The sequence below is a fragment of the Protopterus annectens genome, chromosome 1.part2, assembly GCF_019279795.1.
Source record: "Protopterus annectens isolate FY-2018-M chromosome 1.part2, PAN1.0, whole genome shotgun sequence".
In the NCBI taxonomy this organism is placed as follows: Eukaryota; Metazoa; Chordata; order Ceratodontiformes; family Protopteridae; genus Protopterus; species Protopterus annectens.
The window spans coordinates 426,413,067-426,436,831 of NC_056727.1; the positions used below are offsets into that span (position 1 = coordinate 426,413,067).

A 23,765-nucleotide genomic window follows, 5' to 3' on the forward strand; every position below is an offset into this window, starting at 1 on the left:
CTTTCTAATGCAATACTGCAGAGACTAAAAAATAAAATATATATTTTACACACAATTTTGTAGCCACCTTAACATAAGTGCAGATGCTCGGTGTGGTCACAGTTGAAATCATAACCTTTGTTAAATCTGCTGTAAACTGAGATCCAGTATCTGGTCAGAAATTTAAAGCAGAATATCCAAACCCCCCTGGCTAGGCTGTCATCATCTTACCTCAAACATCTTCATGTACTGTAGATAAAGATGTACTGGCCCAGAGATCTTTAGTTCTTTTTTGTCCTCTCTAAACCAAGATTCTAAGCTGGCACACAGAAAACAGTGCAACTGTGCAAATCATACCATAACAATATATGTCCTTCCCCTCACTGTTGCAGTATTCATTATACTAGGGATCCAATGCCAAGGGTAGCCTGACAACTGGCCATTGTACTAAAGCTTTATGTTGTAATATGGGCGTCTTACATCAGACACATGCTCCCCACTCATGGTGTAGAGCATAAGGTGATGTACAGACGTATATTCCTCAGAACTGATAACCCTCAGGAAGAACAACAGTCCAAGGAATACAAACGGAACATGTGCATCCAGAATGAAAAAGTAAACAGGAGGAGGAGAGAGGGAGTGAATACTGCAACAGTGGAGGGAAGAACATTTACTGTCATGCTAAGATTTTACACAACTGTACAATGTCCTTCCTTATCACTGCTGGAATATTCATTGCACTAGGGAGAGTACAAAAGCTCAAGAGGAAACATGGAAGGAGGAAGGCCCAAAATAAGTATGCACAGTTTGAAAATACACCAGAAGAAGCCACCGCCCTGGTAGAATGAGCCTAATAGATGGAGAGGCTTTTCACATGAAAAAAATAACAAAAGGAAATGGTCTTGGAGATCAAGGAAGAAATAGTTTGCTTAGAAACAGTCAAACCTAAAGACTGAGGATGAACAGAAATAAAAATTTGCTCAGATCTATGAATAGTTTTCATTTTACCTAATTAATATATGAATGGACAGTGCAACTCCAAGGTGTGGAGAACCTTCTCATGAGCAGACTGTGAAGAAGGGAAAAAAAGTGGGCGAATGAACAGACTGACTAAGAGACAACTCATTAACCACCTTGAGTATACAAGAAGGGTTAGTACTAAGAAACACACTGTCCCTATAAAAACTAAAAAAAGGAGATACAGCCATAATGGCCTGAAGCTCAGACACCCTTATAGCAAAAGGGCCAAAAAACAGTAATCTTCAAGTACAATGCTCTGAGGAAGCTGAATCTGCTTGCTCAAAAGGAGCCTGAGTAATTTTTTCAAGAACAAAAAGGTCCCAGGAAGGAGTAATAGGGGTTCCTAGGAGGCCTAATATGAAGGAAGCCTTTAAGGAATTGACTGACCTCAAATCTAGAGGCCAAAGGAAAGGGTAAAGACAAGAAGAAATAGCTAAAAGGTAGGCTTTAACTGAAGAGTATGCCAACCCAGCAATGTGAAATTCACACAAATAAGAGAGGACCAAAGGAACTGCCACAGAAAGTCGATCCAGGTTAAAAGCAAGACACCAAACAAAAAAATCTCTTCCATTTGGATAAAAAAAATTCCTGGTAGTGGATTTCTTGGCCTCCTGCAGAATTCGAAGCATATCCGCAGAAAAAAAAGGTGCCTAAAAGGGATCAAAACCCTGTCATCCACAGTGTCAGCTGAAGAGAGGACAAGTGGGGGTGGTTAAGAGACCACTTGTCCTGTGCGAGTTGGTCCACCCTGTGAGGTAACGTGCCGTGACTGCCTTTGGCTAAGTGCAGGAGAAAAGGGAACCAATGCTATCTGGGCCAAAAGGGAGGAACCAACAAGATTTTGGGAAAGTCTTGTTTTATCCTGAACAGGACTCCCCAGGAAGGAGAGGAAAGGCATAAAGAAACATCCCATGACAAGAGAAAGAGGGGGCATCCATCTTCCAGGCCATGGGACTCTGATGCAAAAGAGGAAGCTGTCTGTTCAGGGGGGAGGCAAAGTGATCTGCAAAGTACCCCATTGATGGACAAAGTTCTGAAACGCATCTCTTTGAAGCATCCATTCATGAGTTTGTGTCATGGACCTGCTCAGAGTCTGCCACAATGTTTTGTTCTGAAGTAATATAAACAGCCTGAAGAGTTACCCGATACTGGACAGCCAGACCACAAACCTGAAGAGCTAGTCGGCACAAAAGGTAAGATAGTGTTCCCCCTCATTTGTTGATACACTACATCACTGTAGTATCGTCTATAAAGATTTTGAGGGGCCCTGGAAGGAATAGAGAATGAAAGGGCTGAACAGCCAGAAGAGAACTCATCTCTGATGCTGATATGGTCCTCCTCCCGAAGCGGGGACCAAATACCCTGAGCCTTCAGAGGATGGAAAGAATACCCACATTCCAGGTCCGAGGCATCTGAAAATAGTTTCCGAGAGGGGACTCAAGGCTGAAAAGTATACCCTGGTTTGAGAGACTGTTAATGAATCCACCACTGAAGCTCTAGCTTGAGGCATGGAAGAGGAGGAATTGGAAAGTGCAAAGGATGAGAAAGTTGAAGTCAGACTGACTTTATGAACCACTGCAGCTTTCTCATATAAAGCCTGGTTACAAGCAGCATAAGAATGGTGGATGCCATGTACCCCCAGAGTCCATTGAAACTCCCTTGCTGTAACTGAGCCCAGAGGAAAAAGGGACTGAAAAAATGCAATCAGACTTAAGGCCTTGGGAGAAGGCAGGGATGCTAGCATAAAAATGGTCTGGAGCTTGCAGCCTAGAAAAACATGACCCTGAGAAGGAGTCATAGGCTTTTTGGAAACTCACAGCGAGCCCTAGGCTCTGCAACCAGTAAATAGCACAGTGAAGGTGCTGAAACAAGGTCTCTGGGGAGGAAGCCTGAATGAGCAGACGGTCCAGATACAGATAGATTTATATTCCTCTCATCCTGCAAAAAGCAATCACAGGAGTGAGGCATTTGGTGAAAACTCTTGGGATAGTAAAGAGGTCAAAGGGCAAAGCAGAGAACTGCAAATGCAAGGAAGAAACAGAGCAATTTCCTGAGAAAGGGATGAATAAGAATGAAATAGGCATGCTTGAGATCCACACAGAATACAAAAACCTGAGGTAGAAGTAGAGGAAACAAGGTTTGAATGGACAGCATTCAAAAGAAGGAGACCTTTAAAAAGGTGTGGAGCTTGGAAATACCCAGAATGGGTCTCCAGGTGCATTCTTTCCTGGGAACCAGAAACATTCCTGGGGGGTGGGGGGTGGGCTTCCCCTTTTGAGGAACAGAAACTGTTTGGATAGTGCCTTGAGACAAAAGGCTTTGAAGAACCTCTGGGATAAAAGGCGGCTATTCCTGAAAAGGTTGAGGAATGCCCAAAAAGGAGCAAGGAATTTCCAAACCATGCAATACCCCCTGACGAATGCCGGAAAGAACACAAGAATCCTGAGTGATCCTTAACCAATTGTGAAGGGACAAAGAAAGATGAAGAGATACAGGAACTTGGCTGAGGAGGGAAGGAAGAAGATAGTTGGACAGAACCTGGCTTGTCTGGAAAAGGAGGCTTCTGGGCTGTAGGAGTCTGAGCAGTCTTAACAGGAGGAGCCCCTTCTGGTACCCTTTTTACCTTTGGGAGGAGGGCAAAACTGTCTTCATACAAAGGCAGACTTGGCAGGATAATTCCTCTGAAATTTGCGAACAGGGGAAACAAAAATATGTTTTAATTCCTGTATAGACTTCTGAAGAGACTTAAAAAGCTCAAAAGCTGCAAAGCCAAAGAGATTTTTACTGTCAAGAGGAGCATCCGTCAGCTTGGCCTTAACATTAGGCAGAGACTGAAGACAAAGCCAGGAATAATGCCTTAACATAGAACCAAAGGCAGCAGCAGCTCTAGATGAGGCATCAGCTGCGTCATAACTACAACAACAAGGAACAGCGACCTACTTGAAAAGAGGACAGCAGAAAGATATGGCCAAAGTCTTCCCCCCTCAGAATTTGGAAGTTTCAAAATATCTTGAAAAGCCTGAGAGAGTATACACATGCACACACTATATAAATAATCTTAGTCCGGATTTCAAGCTCTGGGTTTTGAGTCTCATTCTGATGGGCTTCTAAACTACAGTTACTTCCAATTGGTGGTGAACTAGCCAGGTAATAAGGACATTCGGGCAGCTTTATTAAAGCGGGCAGAGTTTGAATAGTTGAGTTTCCAACAATATATGCACTTAACTCTATGATTAAACACCATAAAAGCAGGCCAATCCCTCAAGTATGAAAGTGTGATATCACGGCTTTAAGGTACATTTTGCTTCTAAACCCTGCATGTTGAAGAAAACAGAAAAACTTCAGCTGTACCCTTATTATCCGTCTATATGGCTACGCGCAGCTGCTCCCTAACAAGGTACATTTTGCTTCTAAACCCTGCATGTTGAAGAAAACAAATAAGTGTACAGCTTAAGTTTGTGTGTATATGGCTACTTGCAGCTGCTCAATACATGCTATAGGGCATTGATGGCCTTGATCTTTCACTGTGCTCTTCCTGCTATTTTCTCTTTTGGCAGGCCTTACTACCTACGTCGGGTGTGCCCTTGCCTTGCTTCTGGAAAAAAAAAAATGCTACTGCTTGAGGGATAGTTCCCATTATATATTTGGGAGTGGAGAGAGAAATATGTACTTCACAAACTTCATGATCGTCCTCTTCTATTCCAGTTTTCTGGACACACAGGCATGGTGCCTGAACAGCAATGGGAGCACTGTGAAAATGCACTGCCACATCTTTGGACAGAGTCCTTAGCCAAGATCACCTGCAAAGGACTCTCCCAGTTACAGCAGCATCACATCCACACTTTACGGCATGCATGCTTCCCAAACTGCAAAGACATCAAAGCTTGCTGGAACAGAGAAAGCCATCTTGGCTTTGATGTCATTCTGGGTGGGATCCAGTACAAGTCAGCATGGGATAAGATGACAGACCGTCATACTTGCTTTCCAAGGGATTGCCTATACCTCTTGATTTAGGCACAGTCCACTTAATGGGCATTCTAACATAGCAAATTTATCAAACCCCAATGTGGACCATATTAAGATGGCATGGGCCAAAAGTCTCAAAACTGAACTGTTTGAAACTAAGGCTCTCCTGCATCCAGATCATGTCAATTTGTGTATATACTAACCCTTGGTTTAACTGTAAAGGAAAGTGTCTCTACATACCACAGTTTTGTGCCTTCCCTACCTTCAGACATGATGGTGATCGTGGTAATTCCTTCATATTTGGGATAAATCCCATTACTTTCAAGCAAATTCCTAGAGACCTACCAAAATAACTTCTAGAGCTCCAGATTACCATAAAACAAACTGCCAGATTATAAACCTGCTACAGCACACCCTCTGTATCCCCAGATGATCATGCTAGATTCCAAAGAACTGCCTCTTAATAAAAGAGCACCATTATTTTGGAATGCTAACTACCTTGCAATTACGTGGAGCACCTTTACCTCCAACAGAAGGTATGCTTAGAAGTTTCTGGACTTAATGACAAAAAAGTCCCTGGAAGAGAAGAGGGCGTAATGCTCTAGATCTGGTCCTCATGAATACAACCTCTACATGTAATATTCCCTGGTCTCCTCATCCCCATTTATGTTGGATGATAAATTTGGGACACTTGCCTTCATAATCTACAAAGCTCCTGAAACAAACATCTCTGAATTTAAGGACTTCATACAATTTTTTGAGGGTTTGCCTTTTTGATGAGATCTCAAAATGTACCTACAACAGCACTATCTCAGACACTGACAACAGTCAGCTTTACAAAGGAGTCTGACGCCCATTTAGACAAATGGAATATAATCTGTACTCAAAAACAGAGCAAAATACAATAGGAAATTCAAAAACAAGCCACTCTGGTTGTTCACACACAAACAAACCTTACAGAAAGAGAAAAGAATTTTGTAAATTACACAAGCCAATCCAAAACTCTTCATAACACAGACAGTACAGAAAACATTACCAAGGAACTGAAATATACTATTAGGACAAACCATGAACTTAAACCTAACTTCTGAAGGTAAGGATAACTACATGTGCTCCTTTACAATACGAAACAATGTTCAAAACTTATCCTAAATGAGACTAATCAAGAGACATCACTAATATACTTGCAAACAAGTTTAGTGAAGCTTCACCCGAAGCACATATCTAAACATACCACACCCTTACACCCACAATTAAGTGTTCTGAAGGCTTGTACTATCAAATACCAAAAATCCTTCCTCCATGGGAACTGACAACATTCCTGGATGAATAATAAATAGTACCAAATATGCACGCTCTGAACCTCTCATCAAAATGCTTAACCTAAACTTAGCCAATGTGGTTTTTTTTTTCCTGAATTACACTGCACTGCAATGTTAATGTCCCTCCACAAGGGTGACCCTAACACAAGCCCTAATAATTATATTATCTGTCAGCCCTACCAGTCTGATATTCAAAACTATGGAGTGTATCATAACTGATCTCATCAATTTTGATAACAAAAATGTCATTAGGCTAGACCCTCAACAGTTAGACTTTGTTAAAGGGAGACCCTACCTATTAAATCTAGTTTCACAGTAGCGCTACTGTCAGCTACACAGATAACATACGTCCCCCCACAGGAATGGTGCTCATTATACACCATTTTGTGAACAAGCAGAGATCAATCCCTACCAACCTAGCAATTCTTTTGACTTTTTTTTTTTTTTTGGTTAGCAGCCTTTTTATCATCATTTTCTGCCTTCAGCTGTCTATATTTCTGTGGTCCTATGAATTCTCTCTCACTTACTTATAAGTGAAACTAAATGCTACTTCTCATTACAGTAAGTACTGTCCCTTTCCACAACAACAGTGTAACATGTTATGGCCAGCCAACCCATGGCATGTCACATGGCATAAGTAGTGACGAGTGAGTGAAAGGCTCATTATTATACCGTAACACCAAAACAGTACCGATATAACTGCCTACTGTGACAGTGGGGACACAACATCATTATCATCAACCCCTTTTTCTACATGGGGTTGGTGTGTTGTGTCAACTGTCAGTCTTTCTCTCTCCATTCAATGCCACTCTCTTACCTTCTTTGACACTCATGTCTGATTGTCGCAGGTCTTCTCTCACACAATCTATCCACCTCCTTGCTGGATACCCTTGATTCCTTTTGCCTTCCTCCTGTCTATCCCAAATCTTCTTCACCAGCTTATCTTTTGCTTTTCTACACACGTGCCTGAACCACAGTAATCTTTTCTTTAGACCTTTTCTGCAATTGGAGCTACTCTGCTCGTATGTCCTCATTTCTTCATCCATCCCACAGTGTGCATCTTACAACATGTCTCAGGCACTTCATCTGCATCACCTCTAGCTTTCTCAACTGTTCTGCCTTTACTGCCCAGGTATGTGTATTATACAGAAGTACTGGTCGCACCACTGTTTTGTACAAAAAAAGGGGACGCAATAGTAGCAAATGAAATGCTACATTCAACAGGAGACTATATAAATGCAGTTCACGAGTAGGACAAAGGTTTCCAGTAATAACACTTATGGAGTAATGAGAATTCCCATATAATACAGTGGGAGACTAAAAACTCCTGCTTTCCCTGAGGAAGTAATATATCTGCTACCTAACTCCTGCTTTCCCTGAGGAAGTAATATATCTGCTACCTGTGCATGGGATTACTGTCCCCAGCTACAACACATTACAATACTCACATTTGCCAGATAAGACAGAAGCTAGACAGTAACACATCACACAATTCTTCAAAGAAGTCATGATTATAGTATTAACCCATACTATACAAGTGAATAAGACAATGGAGTAACATGTCAAAGGCTATTTTTGGAGGGAAAGGGGGTTACTGCCTTAAGAATACTGGGAGCAGACTGCACATATCTTCCCTTTTATAAGTTAGGATTCTATTTTCCTAAGTAGAATGCATGCATGTGTTTTCAGTTTACACAGCAGAAGTTTCTTGGATGTACAAAAAAAAATTGCATACCTGTATACTAGATAAAACTACCTGACCAACATGGAGGTTAATGAAGCAAACTGCAACAATTCAACTATTCCTTTTTTTACCCATGACAAAAGTGCGTTTCTATACCCAGCTAGATGTACAAATAGAATAATGACTTTCTGTTTATTCTGAAAATTAATACATACAAGCATACAGTGTATAAAACAAACTTGTGATTTTATCACAAGGAAGAAGATCCTTTACTGTTCATGTACTCACTGATAAAGTGAGACACTTGTCTCCCTGTTATGTAACATAATAAGGCAGTACTACAAATTACACAGCTTGCTTTCAAGTACTGTAACCATGTTGTGATTTGCCAAGTAAGGGAATAACGACTGAGTGCTTACTGACAATCAAATTCAGACATCCTCTTTACTGCACTGAACACCACACAATCCAGGGAACTTCCCAACAACTGATTGGGCAGCATACAGTACTAATACTGTTCATCTCTCACTGGGTAAAATCCTATTACTCATCTCTCTTCCGTTATTACTTTGTTAAAGGACATCTTTGTGCAACAATAGACAAACAGCTAAAAACTCACTACTACTCAAAGTATCAGCATAGGATAATGCAAGTCAACAACTGTTTATAGTTACACTTTCTGAAACCAATGGCACATAGAATAAGGGTAGATATACAAGGGACAGTCGTGTGAATTGCAAAACCCACTGCTGCATCTCATATTACGACAAAGGTACTGGATTATCAGACTTTATTCCACCTTATGAAATGCATGCTGGTCTAATAAGATCAATGCAACCAGCCCAGGTGTGTCAGTCTGCAAGCAGTACACGAAAGGCATATACAACACCAGTAGGTCCTGTCATGTTCCAGCACAAACAGCAAGTTACTCAAATCCCTTAAAACTATGGATTATACAGTTGTGGTAGAAGACAAGGAACTGCAAAGTGGAAACATCTCAGTAGAACTGCTCGACTTCGTGCATTACAAGGTCTCATCAAATAAAAGCAAAGAAGTTGCACAGAATACCACATGCTATATGGCAAACAACAAGGTGGAGTCTTTTGAGTTCAGTGGCATTAACATCTAAGTGTCAGATTTGCCATAACTACTGGAATGTTTCAAGACAACCTGATGAGAATGAATTAGGAGACACTGTTGTCACATCAGTAATTTGTACTGAAAAAGAAAAGGAAGCAAAATATGTTTCATAGATATTGGGCACTGAAAAGTTACGGACAAACTGAAAACTAATTTGTACTAGTGCTCTTCTTTCTTTCAGGACACATTCCTCCTAACAGTCATTCAAGAAATACCTTTCAGGACTAGCAGCCCACAAATGTAGTATTCTAAATTCTCTTTTTTTCTGGTTGGTGAGCACACAGCAGTTCCTAACAGACTGGACTTCACATGCATACATAAACAATAACATTTTCAATAAGTCTTCCTCAAGGGTTAAAAAAGAGAGACATTTCCTGGGGAGAAAAAATATATACACATATTTACATCGTCTCCGATTAAAGTGCAAGTCTCTTGAGATTATAAGTAGCACAAAGGAAAACAACCATCAAAACACAAGCACATGCAACAATAAAACGGGAAAAATGCAGTACTGAGTGGGAGAAAGACACACCTGACATTTATATACACCAGTTTTGAGAATACTGTATCTCAGAAAAGGAGAACTCTTCAGGAAACCACAACCTTGACCTTTAAATGCAAAACCATGTAACTGCACTTCAGTGACCCCCCCCCCCCCCCCAACTCCACATACATACACAAACACACAAGGGCCGATACCTAACAAAGTGAAAATAAGCATGGCACTGTATATACAATGGGAGCCTTGTGTAAAATCATTAACTACTCTGAACTCAAGAAATACATTTTCCAAAGAGTACAATACATTTTGTGATACTAAACAAACCAGACCCTACATATTCCTACCAAACTGTCTTCTTAAATGGGTATATGATTAGGCATCTTACAGTCCTTGGGACAGCTTGCCTATTTTTATCCTATTTTATCCTATGTTCTTATATGGATCCCCCCCCTTGTTTTTTTTTAAAAACAGAGGCACTTCCATTTGAATTCAAAAGGCTACATTAATTGCCTACATTTCAAATGAAATGAACTAGAGATAGCTTGCGTATGATTGTATGACTGGAGGGTTTCAATGCATTGTAGTAGTGTAGTGTCAAGTTAGAATTTGTTAGCTCCAACATACAGCTAAACTTTTTAGTAAGCTTAGAGTTTTGCCAATAACACCATTTTTTCAACTAGCTACCCCGGATTAGTGTCCTGCTTGTTATTTTATTTTTTTCCTAATATGAATAAACATTTCATTACTGAATGGTTTAGTTGGGAACAGTTTATTTTTTCCTTTAAGTAGAGGAGTTGTCTACCTAACTTGGGGAGCACATGAAATTACATTACGTCGATATATTTAAATAAAAAAAGTGATTTGGATAAACGCAGTCCACGTTCTAGGTTACTGAAAATAGAAGGTAAACTAAAAGTCAAAAATAAGTGATCTGGATTTGTGAAGTGCAGCTTTGCAGCCAACTTACTACAATAACAGATGCTCAATTGTGTTCACTGTTGCAGTCACTGCATTAAGTCTAACAGAGGCTGAAGTCCACATCTAGCCAGACTTTCAGAGTCAAGGAACCCTACCCCTCCATAGATACTGACATCAACTATACCAAATATGACTTTACACACTGGTTATAAAGTTATATGCAAGGCTGACAATCTTAAGTTCTTTCCTGCTCTTCAACTGTACAGATTGGAAATGCACAACCAGAGAAATCTCTGCTCCCTGGAAGGCATCTACTTAGCTAGCCTAAAGAACTTAGCCATTTTTTTCTTTTGCTTAGGTACCATAAGAGGGCAAAGTATGAAGAGGAGGAAGAGGTGCAGTATTTACTCACCCCAGCCCTATCCCTTTCAGAAGGGATGGTAGATGATAAACTAGACTCCAACTGTGAACAACTTTTGTAAGTATGGTAAGGTGGCTACACAACTGTACTGCATTCACAGTGTGGTCCACTGCTACAGTGGTTACATTAGGAAAACTACCAGAGTTATTGATCCTTGTGGTCTTTAGTTGTTGGAGAGACCACAGTGGAAGAGGGTAGCATGCTTTTCAGAAAAGCTGAGGCAAACCATGTTCTAGCCTTACAGATAAGGCCCTGTTTGTAGTGGCTGGGGAAAAAATGGAACAGAGGACTAAATATCCAACTCCCATATTCCTTGTACACTAACTGCTCTTATGAAGGCTGTGGAGGTACCTGTAACCCTTGTAGTGCGAGACCTAACTTTGTCCTGCATACTTTTTCCAAGTTTCTCAGAAACACAGTGCACTATACACTTAGAAATGGTGCATGTGTATGCTGTGTCTTTCGGCTTTTCCCGGTTAGGGGTCGCCACAGTGGAACTCCGCTCCGCTAATGATTGGTAGTTGATTTTTACGTGCCAAGTTACCAGCCCTGACGCACAACCTTCAACGAAGGTACGCCCATTCAGGCAGGTCTCCATTCAGAAGATGCTTTAGCTGAGAATCGAACCAGACAGCGTCTTACTGTGAAGCGACAACAGAATTTCTTTTCATCAAAAATTACAAAAAGCTGCTCTGACTTACTAAACTCTGTTCTGTTAAATCAATTTCAATTATCTATGAATATTCCAGTGCAAGTACAATTGTGTAAACACTTGCCATAACAGTAGATGTCCGAACAGATCACGGTTCCATTATTACTTGTTAGTGGGAAGTATCCTGCCAAGGATATAATACATCCACCAGTCTATTAAAACTTGGCACCTTCCTCTTCTGCCATATGTCTAGGTTACAACCTATGCACAACAGTACAGGCAAGTATAGCAGAGATATATGAGTGGGTGGGAGATTCCCAGAGGTGAAGTACTTGGATCAAGGCTAAAGGCTATCTTTCTCTTGTTATTTCTATGTTTGTACCTGTCCTGTCTTGATCATACGTCTTGGATTTTGTCTTGAGAACATGCTCCTCAAGCCAGGTCTGAAACATATGTGAAGACTTTCTGATGTACAGAAGGAAACAACAAGGGCACTCCTGGGTTGATAGACATATGGTTGATTCACTACTGAAATTCCTTCTTCAAGAGGGGGCAAGAGAGGTACTGGGAAGTTCAGAGGCTGGAAATGCTGTGCCTTGTGGTACAGCTACATCTTACTCAAGTGTGGAAACAGTATGATCTGTACTGCTGAAACCATCTCTCTCCCTCTCTCTTCCTCGCAGAAATCATTTCTAAGGAGCTGTGGAAGGAATGCAACCAAGAAATGTGCGCAGATGGCATAAAAAAAATATATATATGCTGAAGACTGCAGGGTGGATTTCCTCAGGTTCAGGGTGAAACCTTGGTGAAAAAGTAGACCCCCTAGTGAACTGAAGATCCTGTAAAATGTCTTTTGAGATCACCTGGATTAGATCTAAACAGGGGTATACATAAATACCCTGGAGCCTGCAGAAAACTACTATAGGGGTAAACATTTAGTGAACACCCCTGGAGCTGTAGAAGGACCAAAGGGCAAAGCATAAAATTGAAAATTAAATACCAATGTAAAATGTAAGAATTTTCTGTGATCTGGATGAATAGGAATATGATGACGTGTGTCCATGTCCAGGCAACCCAGAAAGGGCTGTGTGAGGATCATAGGAAAAAAGACTTCAAAGAGAACATGTTGAAATTAGGATTTCTACGGAAGTTGTCCTGGATATGTAGATTCAAAATAAGTCTCCATATGCTCCGTTTTCTTGGAAAAAGGAATCATCTTGAATAATTTTTTTTTTTTGTGATATGGGACTAATCCTATTGTTTCCTGGTGGAACAAATCTTGTAATTTTAGCAAAAGGAGAGAACCTGAGAAATCCCTGAAGTGTGTGGGGGAGGTTCCAAGTTAGTTTTCGGTCTTTCTGAATTAAGCCAAGAACCCACTTGTCTGCTGTTATCAATCTCCAAAGTGATGAGAACTGAGAAACTTTCCCTGAAAAACTAAAAAGGGGCTTGCCGAGATGGATGAAGAGGTAGGTAGGGTGGTATTCTTAAGGTTGAAGGCTTGTCTGCAAAGGATCCTTTAGGCCCTTTGAAATCTGATTTAGGTATTTTCTGCTACATCTTTTTAAAGAATTTGTTACCTTTTTGCTGTGGTTTTTGGTTTGTAACAAAGTGTCTGCATCTCTGAAATTCACCTGGCTGAAGTAACAGCCACCACGAAAATTGTCTTCCAAAAGAGAAACTTCAAATCAACCAATGCTAGGTCAAAGGGTGGTGGAGTCCATGCCTGCAGCATGACAGCAATATCCCAGGGAAGTACTGGATCTCCGATAGACATGACATCATAGAAGAAATGGTCACTTCAAAAAGGTCTTTGAGATTCTTGAGGAATCTACAGAGTTGTCTTTCGTCCCAATGTGGAAGCTTGAAATAGCAGTCATTTGTAATTCGATAGTGGAATAGCTAGAGTCACTCTGAAAAAGCTCAGACAATAACTCTAAAATGGAGGTAATAGGAGCAGAGAAAGTATCTAAATCTTTTTGACATAGCCCAAGGAGAAAACCTCTTCCATTTACCAAGATCTTCTTAGTGGACGTTTTTTGGGATGCTGATAAGATACGGACAACTATGGCAGAAAGCCTGACATCTCTGGCCAAGGTAAAACTGAAAGAACCAAGTGGCTAACTTCATGGTTCAGATAAAGCAGTTTGGATGGGTGTGTTAACAGGTTTGAATACTGATCCAACACTCATGGTGGATGCCTAAAGCTCACCTAGGGAAACCAAGTCTGCCAAGGCCAGAAGGGGGCAATGAGGATCACTCCGGCCTTGCACATTCTTGCCTTCTGTATGAATTGGCTCATTAAGGACAATGGGGAAAAAGCACAGAAGAGACCTGGGGGCCAACTGCGGACTAGAGTATCCCTCGGTGCCAATCCCAGTGGAGCAATCAAGGATAAAAGTAACTGCTGCATTTGTTGTTTAGGAAAAATGCAAAAAGATTGAAGCAAGGCTGGACCCAGAAACAGAAAATCAAGGTTACCACTGATGGACTTCGGGACCAGCTCAATTTGTCCACTCACACACTGCAATGTGCATACTGGGGGCATCCAATCAGAAAAGCAAGAAGACATCACCCATTGCCAAACACTCATGGCCTCTCAACATAGTGGACATGAGCAAGTTCCTCCCTATCTGTTGATGAACCAGACTACTGACATGCTGTCTGACTGTACAGACATCACATCCTTGGGGAGGACATCCTGAAATACCTACAATGCTAGAAGGATTGCCATAATCTCAAAGACACTGATGTGAAGGTTGGTCTGTGTATTTGTGTGTCAGAGTCCACAGTCTTCTGAACATTTGCAGGCAGGTTACCAGAGGCAGAATGGGAAATATTCTTAGTCAGATCCCTCTGAAATCTGGTGACATGGGCTACGTAACTCGGTGCTCTAAGCACATAAGTCGTTAAAACATATGTCCATTTCCCAAATTGGTCCACAGCCCTAAACACCCTGTTAGGGAAATGGACAAAGGAACTTTCCTCCAATTGTTCCTTTTTAGTGGCTACTGCTACCACTATGGGATTCCACCATTCCAGGGTCCTTCCATGCCCGTTGAGCCATGAGATTAATGAGTGGGTCAATGGGTGGTACCACCCAAGATGATGCTGAGCCAGAAGCAGAGGCTTCCAGGAACACAGACTCATTTGGTGAAGAGTTATTAGAGGACCAACCCCTTCTCTGCTTCATTAATACGAGGGCATCATCAAAGGTGACGTCCTCTGAGTGGGATATAGGGGAGCCTTCACCTTCATTCAACTCTGTGTTTTAAGTGAAAGGCTCCGGCGAGAAGTCTACTTGCTTCTGCTTGCACATATGTTTCTTATGAACTGGTTCTGGTGGCAGATCAGAAGGTTCCTAATCTGACTGGGAGCTAATGTAGCATGTAGCCTGAGAAACCTGTGGAACTTAACATCTGTCAGATAGGGTGATGGGAAGAAGTAAAAGCAAATTCCTGCTGGGATTTGGATGGAACCAAACTGGATGAATGCATCTTCTCTCTCGGCATCAACAGGACCCTCTCAAAAAGCTTTGAAGGCTGAGCACACCATCAACTCCATAGGCCTCCTCCTATCCTAAGACAGAAAAAAAGCCTTAGAATCAATGGGTTTCAGCTCTGAAGCTCATCTCTGACCGAACTATCAAGTGTTGAGGAGAAGGGACAACTTCGGTGTTGACCCAACCCCCCTGAGATCCAGCCCTGAAGCCGCAGCTCAGCTAATCTTCTGGATCCAAACATATCAGAGTCAAAAGAAGAACAGAAGCTGTTACAGCGGAAGTAACTCTGACAGTCGGCACTGGCAAAGGCACTTTGGGACATCAGATTCAAATTACTTTGGTATGAAGGGCAGACCAAGACCACAAAAGGAAGAGGAGAGGTAGTTGGCCCAAGACTTTGAACCATCTTCTGGGAACGTTGCGAGAGAAACCTGACCTGAAAACGTATTTTAAGGAACTTCCCCCATCATCCTGTCAACAATTTTCTTGGTCAGACTTCTGAATGACTGTATAGAAGAAGCCACCAAAGGTGGCCTGAAATACTTCTGCACCTGGAGGATGGGTGAGTATAGTCTCAGATTCATCGGGTCTAGAGAGAACTGGGACCAAGGAGGAGGAGGACGGGCCTGAAAGACTTGTCTGCTGTGATAGAGGATCTTTCAGATATGGCCTGGACAACATCGGACCTGGGGAGCACTTCCTCAACCTTTCCAAATCTGATTTTGCCTTCTCTTTTTCTTTCTGTTTGTCTTTTGGCCTCTTGTCCTTGTTCACTGGAGAGGAGTCTGCCGAAGAACTGGAAGGTACTACAGACCCTGTCTGTGGAGGGAGAAAAGCCTTAACAAGAGCTTCTTTCTCCTAGTCTGGCAAGCCCTAGAGATAAATGAAGCAGAATCCCGACACCAAGTGTCATGATGGGCAGCACCCAAACAAACACAAAGTGTATGAGGATCTGGGGGGAATGGGAGCTTGTTTCCACTTTTTAAATGCTTGGCCATCTGCTATAATGTCGATCATTACTGCAACCCAAGTACACACACACACACACACACACACACACACTATATACTATCCTAAACCCTATGAAACACTATAAATCCCTATAAAAAATTACAGAATACTAAACTTTAGATAGATAGCTTATTAGATATTATGGTTGTAATCTAACCCTAACCTTAACTATACACCTAAAGCTGGAGAAAAAAATCTCTTGGTAAAAGGAGTGAACTATAAGAAATATCCACAAAAAAAAGGATATAGCAATGGCAAGCCCTAGTAAACATGACTGAATTTTTCACCTCAGTACCTACAATCTCATTTGCTGCATTGAGTAGAGGTAATTATGGGTAGGGGAGGAGTCAGAGCCCTGGAACAGAGAAGCTTCAGAGTTGGTGCAGAGCTCAGATCTCATCACATCTGACTACCCATAGCTGAACAGGATGAAAATGGACAAAACTGGATCATATGTTTTTTCTGCTTCTCCCTTTTTGGAGTGTCAGCAGAGAAACACTGACAAGCAGACTCCGGACATAGCTCTAAAAGGGTATGGGGGATGTCTATAAACAAGAATCTGGAATGCCATCTGGTTCCTCAGAAATCACCAGCTGGGTTTTCCCATTCATGGTCATACTGGCCATCTAATCGCTTGTATAAAATCTACCTACAAGCTGCAAATTGTTGGCCTCTAGAGGAGTTGTATCAGATGGAGCAAAGATAGAAGCTGAACACTTTTTGGACACTTCTTGTGCTGACAAACATCCTGCTCCAACCAGACAACAGACCTCTGCATGTTTAGGTTTCATAAAGTACAGTTTTGTGCCTACCATAAATGTAGATGTTCGAGTGTTTACACTGCTGCAGTCATTACACTTGGGGTTATCCTGCAGTCAGGTGGTCCCCACAGTCGGCCAGAGTTCCAAAGTCTTGGTCCGACGTCAGTTGCTGTCGCTTCCTCCCTGACATCAGTGCGCCAGGGGTATATAAGATGCAACAAATGCCATTTTCTTCAGTTTTTCTTGACCCAGATGTCAGGTGCCCCCAAGTCAGGGGCGGCTCGTGCTATCGGTCTGCAGGACTGCAGCCCTCCCACCTAGAAATAAAGAAATAAAAAACATTAAACATAAACTTTAAAAAAAAAAATTTTTTTCTATTTTTACGGAGTACTGGAACTGCACTGCCCTGCCCTGCAGATGCCCAGGAATATCTGCGAACTCTGACTGCCACTCAGGCAGTCCAGATGCAGAGAAGGTATTTTCTGCCCCGCAGATGCCCAAGATGCCATGCGGTAGATGAACGCACAGAAGAGAGGAGCTCCGGACTGCTTGAGCCGCAGGCAGGACCAATCGGGAGAGAGGTAAGCAGGGATTCGAGCGCAGGACCAATCAGGAGTGAGGTAAGTTCTCCTGCAGGGAAGCGTTACGTCGAGTGCGGGCTTGCTTTGCTGTGAGAATGGAGGTGGATTACGTTGAGGGTTTGCTGAGAGAATGGAGTGCCTTCCGGGTTTGCTTTGCTGTGAGAATGGAGGTGGATTATGTCGAGGGTTCGCTGAGTGAATGGAGTGCTTTCCGGACCCATTTACAAGTAAGGTAGGAGTGTGTGTGTGTGTGTGTGTGTGTGTGTGTGTGTGTGTGTGTGTGTGCAAAAGCTTCAGTAGTTGCAATCTCTGAGTAAAGTCTACTTTGGAAGTTATTACATTAAGCAGAAAAGTATATGGATGTGTGTTCTTATACATGCGAATTGTGGACCGAGGGAGGCTTGGACTCTGCATAAATTTTGTTTATTCAGTATGCTTGGCCTACCAGCAAAAATAGTATTTTATCTTATAGCTTTGTTTTTGATTTAACTTGAAAATATTCACTTTTTATAGCAACCATTATTAATATGACGGAATGATCTGCATGCTGTAGTAAACTTAGATATTAAAAACAGTGGTTTAATATATCAGTTTTCTAATTTAGAAGAGAAACTGCCAGGCGTTAAAAAATGGCAGTCACCATCTGAGCAAACTTTTGTGCTTTCTGGGTTGGAAATTGGAATACTCAATGTTATTGAGATAATGCCACCATGCATTCAAAAGAAAAGAAACATTAGCATATCTGTTTATAAAGCCAAACAGCAGACAGAGTAGGCAAGATACAAATTAATATGATGTTTTTTACCTGGGAAACAGGTTACGCAGGTGTTATGGAAATTGGAATCCACAATATAGTCTGCAGTTTTCAAGCTAGTGAATCACAGATGAAATTGTGGACTAAGGAAGGGAAGTTATAGGACTACACTATCAGACAGCACAGTGCATGTGCAACTGAGCAACACTTGAACACCATAGAATGCTGATGGATTGCTTTGTCCAGCACAGATAAGGATGTCATCAGTGTTCTATGGAATGACATAAAATAACATGGCACAATGTTACATCCTGGGTTACACTGTAGTACAAGTAAACAGACTGCTATAACCAAGCTTGGCTCACACCCAAAACACTGATGCAACTAAGCTCCTGCCAGTGGGAGCAGGTACTGCATTTGATCCCGTTATTAACAAAATATGCTAATGACAGTTCAGATGTCATATTAACTGCCATTGCCACATGTGTGTGTGTAAAATGCCTGGTGGCTAGAGCAAACTCACCCCAGTTACTACATACTGGTGGCTAGAGCAAACTCATGGTGGTGTGCAGGGAATACCTCAGGCTTGAGCCCTGTACCTTGTATGCAGGTGTTAAGGGCCTGAATTCCCTACCAACCACCCTTTGTAAAACATTTGCAGATTTTTGCCTCATATTTGATCTAGTCTATTCCTCATAATATCCGTGGTTTCTAAATGCTTCAACACTCAATATTTGATGGTGCAGTGGTAGCATTGTTGTCTCACAACTGCAGGTTTTTAGGTTTGATTCTTGGCTGGGGTGCCCTCTGTGTGGGGTCTGCATCTTCTCCCTGTGTTTGTGTGGGTTTGCTTTTGTGTTCTCCCATGTTACAAAGATATGTCTGCATTATTTCTTCCTGGGCCTCTGCTGAAAATTGTTTTTTGTTCCAAGTCAGACTGTCCTGGTTAACAAATGTTAAATACAATTGACAGGCATTTGAATTTCAGACTTCAGGTTTCTGAATGTTTAACTCCTTGCCTATTTGATGGTGCAGTGGTAGCATTGTTGCCTCACAGCTATAGGTCTTCTGGTTTAATTCTTGGCTGGGGTGCCTTCTGTGTGGAGTCTGCATCTCTTCCCTGTGTTTGTGTGGATTTGCTCTGATATCCTGCCATTTTACAAAGACGTGTCTGCAGTATTTCTCCATGGGCATCTGCTGAAAATTGTTTTTGTTCCGTCAGAAGTAAAATTGACAGGCATTTGAATTTCAGACTTCATATTCTTCAGAAAATACATAGTAACACTACCTTTTATTCTAGCAATTTTCTAAGTTTATAAGATGAATATTTGAAATTTGTCCCTATTTTTGAGACTGCATTCCCCCATTATTGGCTTTGTCCAGTTTTTTTTGTGCTAAGGTTGACAGCTATGGCAAGAACTGAATTCACTGAATATGTTTGAGGGCTGTATTCCCTCTTGTCCAGGTGTTTTGTGCTAAGAGGTTGACAGCTATGGTGAGAACTGAATTCACTAAATGATAGCCATTTAAGTTTCAGTCTTCCTCTCTTTCACAAAGCAGCAGATTTGGCATAGTGGTATATTGCTCTGACTGTTTTGCACAGGTACCTTGGCAGTAAAATGTATGGTGGTAACAGCATTTTATTCTAGCAACTTTCCAAGATTACACAAGCAATGTTTAATGTGATCCTGTTTTTTGGGCTTTTGACCCCCCCCCCCCCTTCAATAAATGTTGGCTTTCTCCAGATTTCTTGTGCTGCAAAGTTGAGATGCAGTTGAGTATTGAGTAGATTTTGCAAGGAGCTGAGACCTGCAGGGAAAGAGAAGTTTAGTGCGGCTTACGCTAAACTTCCTTGCATTGTTAATAGCACAACAGGTTGTGTACTTGCTTTTGATGCAGAAGGCTGTGGGTTCTACTCCCACAAGGGGTGGATGCTGTCGTACTGAGAATGTCTTCCTTGGCGAAGATACTAATTATGAGCCTGTAATCAGTTTGCCATCCATTTCCTGTTGCAATATTACTAGCTAATATAGGCAATTTATTCCTCAGGGGCAACAGACACTTTATTTTTTGATGAAACCATGAAATATAAAGGTGTTTGCTAGCAGCAACCTCTTCATTAGTTACAGATTTCTTTAATGTGGAATTATTTACATGACTTTTACTACTTCAGAGATTGTGCATATTTACTGATAAATTTATGATGGAAATGTTCTGAACTGGGCAGTTTTGTCATTATGGGTGCATGCATTTTGTTTCATTGTTTACTGGAAACATTTTCTGAATTGGGCAGTTTTGTCATTATTGGTGCATGAGTTTTGTTTCATTGTTTAATAAATTGAAAACGCCCTCTAACAACTGTACTGTATTGGTAAAAACGAAGATAAGAGCACAGACTCCTTGCTCCAGCACAAGTTGGTTAGTTAATTACTTCAGCAGAAAGCTTCAAAAAAATCAATGGCATGAAAAGTCTAAACGCACTTTTATTATGTTGAAGCGTTTTCGCCATGCACACTGGCGTGGCTTCTTCAGAGAACAAACAACTGAATTAAACTAAGTCAAGCCTTTAAGGCTTTAGGAAAGGAAGTGATGTCATGTCAATTTTGAAAAATTTTGCTACAAAGTACAAAACACATGTAACAATTTAAAAATCAAACAAATATAATAATATAATAATGTTAAGCTCACTAAAAAGTAATTCTTAACAGGTATAAAAACCAGAAAAAATGTTAAAAACATTTTAAAGTCCCTTGACATTATCATAAGAATTCTAAGCGGTCAAAAGGCCGTATTTAATACATATACAATCTAAAAGTGAGTAAAGAAATCTAATGATACAATTGGAGACCTAATACCTTATCAGACCAACTTGATAATAAATTAACAAGAGTTGAATACTGCTTAAATTTGCAGTTATTGGAAATAAGGATACAAAAGTGTGTTTGTAAAATACACTTAAAGAGTTATCTTAAATAACTCCTCATTTTCAAAACTGCAATAATGTTGCAGTTCTCATTTAGTCCAGGGGAGTGAAAGGCATCTGTTCTAAGCTGCCATTCAAGTTCGCATGTTTCAAGCATCAATGGAATGGGACCACCCCTAAAATTAGCTTGTATTTGATCGATGGCCATAAATGAAAAACTATGGCCAGGTTGGTTAATAATATGCTTAGCAAGTGCGTTGCTGTCGTTCTTATTTTTGATCGCGTACAGATGTTCGTACATGCGATCACGTAATCTACGGTCGGTCTTGCCAATATAAAAAGACGGACAGCAATCGCACAAAGCAACATAAACAATAGATTTACTTTCACAGCTCAACGGGACTCTAATTGTATATTTTTTTATCACGTATATTAAACGTCTGGCCCGATCTAACTTTGACACATCTATTACAAAAGCCACAAGGGTACATACCCAACCTCCTGTTGAAAAATTTATTAGAAGAATCCCTTTGTAGGAGTTCTTTTAAATTACTATTTCTTTTAAATACAAATCTTGGAGATGAACCAAATTTGTCAGTAAGGATAGGGTTACTCAAAATAAAGTCCCAGTTCTTACGTATAATTGTAGTTATGGCTTTCGAATCGAGGCTAAATGTAGTGATGTAACTTAAAGAGGGATCAAAAGTTGTTGTAACAGGACCTTCAGCTTCTTCAATGGTGGTGTTAGTAGCATTACAAGGAATTTCTAAACCAGGTAAGATTTCAATAGCAGGGTTACTATTACATAAAATGGCCTTAAAAAAGCCATTAATTCTCTTTATGTTTACTTCTGTATTGAGTTCATCAATAAGTTGGATTGGGTAACCTCTGTTGGAAAACATGTCCAACAAAAGATCACATTCCTTATGAAAATCTTCCAAGGTACTGCACATCTTTGAAGCTCTCACCAACTGTCCCTTAACTATTTTGTTTAAAAGGGATGGTGGCTGGAGAAATGTAGAAAAGAGTTGCAGTACGTTGGTTTTCTGTAGATGTTTGAAACATAAGTATTAGACTGGTAGTCTTTCAATAGTTTAACATCCAAATAATCAATATCTAATGTAGAAAACTTGTAAGTGAATTTTAGAAATTCCGTAGTGCTATTGATGGTGTTGACAAAAGCATCAGCTGCAATGTAGTCACCCCTAAATAACAAAAATATATCGTCCAGATATCTTGTGTAAAATTGAACTGGTTCCATGAGGGTTGGTGATGAAAAAAGGAAGTGTTTCTCCCAATACCCCATAAAGAAGTTCGCCACGGAGGCCCCACAAGGAGAGCCCATGGCTACTCCTTGTTTCTGGAGGAAATACTTCTTCTCAAAGGTAAAGTAATTTGATGACAGTACTATGTCCAAGATTTCAGTGACAAGATCTATTTCTATCCTTGGAGCTCCCAATTCTACAAGTAGAAGTGCAATCCACTCAAGTGCTTCCTGGTGAGGGATTGAGGTGTATAAGTCTACTACATCTACAGTGAGAAAATTGTCATCACTGCTGAAGGGTAGGCCGTTAATCCACTCCAGGAAGGACCAGGAGTCCTTACATACTCCTGGGAGGAGTTGCACGTACTTGGACAGAAGCTTATCAACTAGTTTAGCACTGGGGTATGTCATGGAAGACCTTCCATCAATTAAGGCTCTCGTAGGTGGATTATTCAAGCCCTTATGTACCTTAGGGATGCCAAACATAACAGGAATCTTTGGTAATGTAATGTCTATGTAATTATAGGTATCAAGATCGATCTTATTTTCGAGAAATAAATCTCGAAAATACCCTCTCATCCTGTTATGTGCACCATGTACTTCATTGATAGAAGCTTCAACATAAGCTGGTGACTCAAACAGAAAACATCTTCTCACTATAAGACTGATTATCAAAAATGACCAGCCCACCACCCTTATCAGGTTTAATTAACCTTACTGGAGCATTGCAAAGATTGTCCAGTAGTTCGATCTGTTCTTTAGAAGTGTTAAAATCATGAATCATCCCTTTCACTGATCTATGATTAAACATGTGTCTAAAATCTACTTTACACACATGTTCAAATAAACATAAAGAAGGGTGAAGAGGTGGATTAAAAACACTGGGTAGTTTCAGGGTGGAAGGAGCTAGTGGAGTCAATTCATTATTGAAAAACAGTTTCAAATTGAGCTTCCTTACAAAACATTTCAAATTAATGATTTCTTTAGAAATGTCCCCAAATTTACTCGGTACAAAAGTATACCCATAAGCCAGAAGCTCAACCAGTTCATTTGTAAGTGAGAAGTCTGTAAAGTTATAAATCTTAAAGTCACCTTTTTGGTTACAAATAATTTTTGGGCCTTCTTGGAAAGGAGAACCCACAGGTGAATGTGGGATTGCATCAAAAGTTGTGTCAATAAGGCTTAAATTCATCAATTCCAATTCTGTCTCTTGTTGTTTTGTTGACGAGGATTGCGTTGGTCTAAAAAATTTTTGTTGCCAAAGTCTTTCTGCTTAGGGTAACTTTTGACTCCATAATTGTTGTTAGCATTAAGCCCTTTTATTCTATTGCTACGTCTAGGGCCAGTTTCTTCATTGTAGTGAGT

At 40.8% G+C, this 23,765-nt stretch overlaps 1 protein-coding gene across 1 annotated transcript in view; it reads right to left on the reverse strand.

Annotated features, from left to right (window-relative positions):
• Nucleotides 1-23,765, reverse strand: part of LOC122789392 (BTB/POZ domain-containing protein 3) — a 175,284-nt gene that overhangs the window by 47,738 nt on the left and 103,781 nt on the right. Inside the window, exon 8 of the mRNA XM_044056814.1 lies at nt 20,098-20,128. Within this exon, the coding sequence (XP_043912749.1) occupies nt 20,098-20,128 (31 nt within the window). The remainder of the gene's footprint in view (nt 1-20,097; nt 20,129-23,765) is intronic.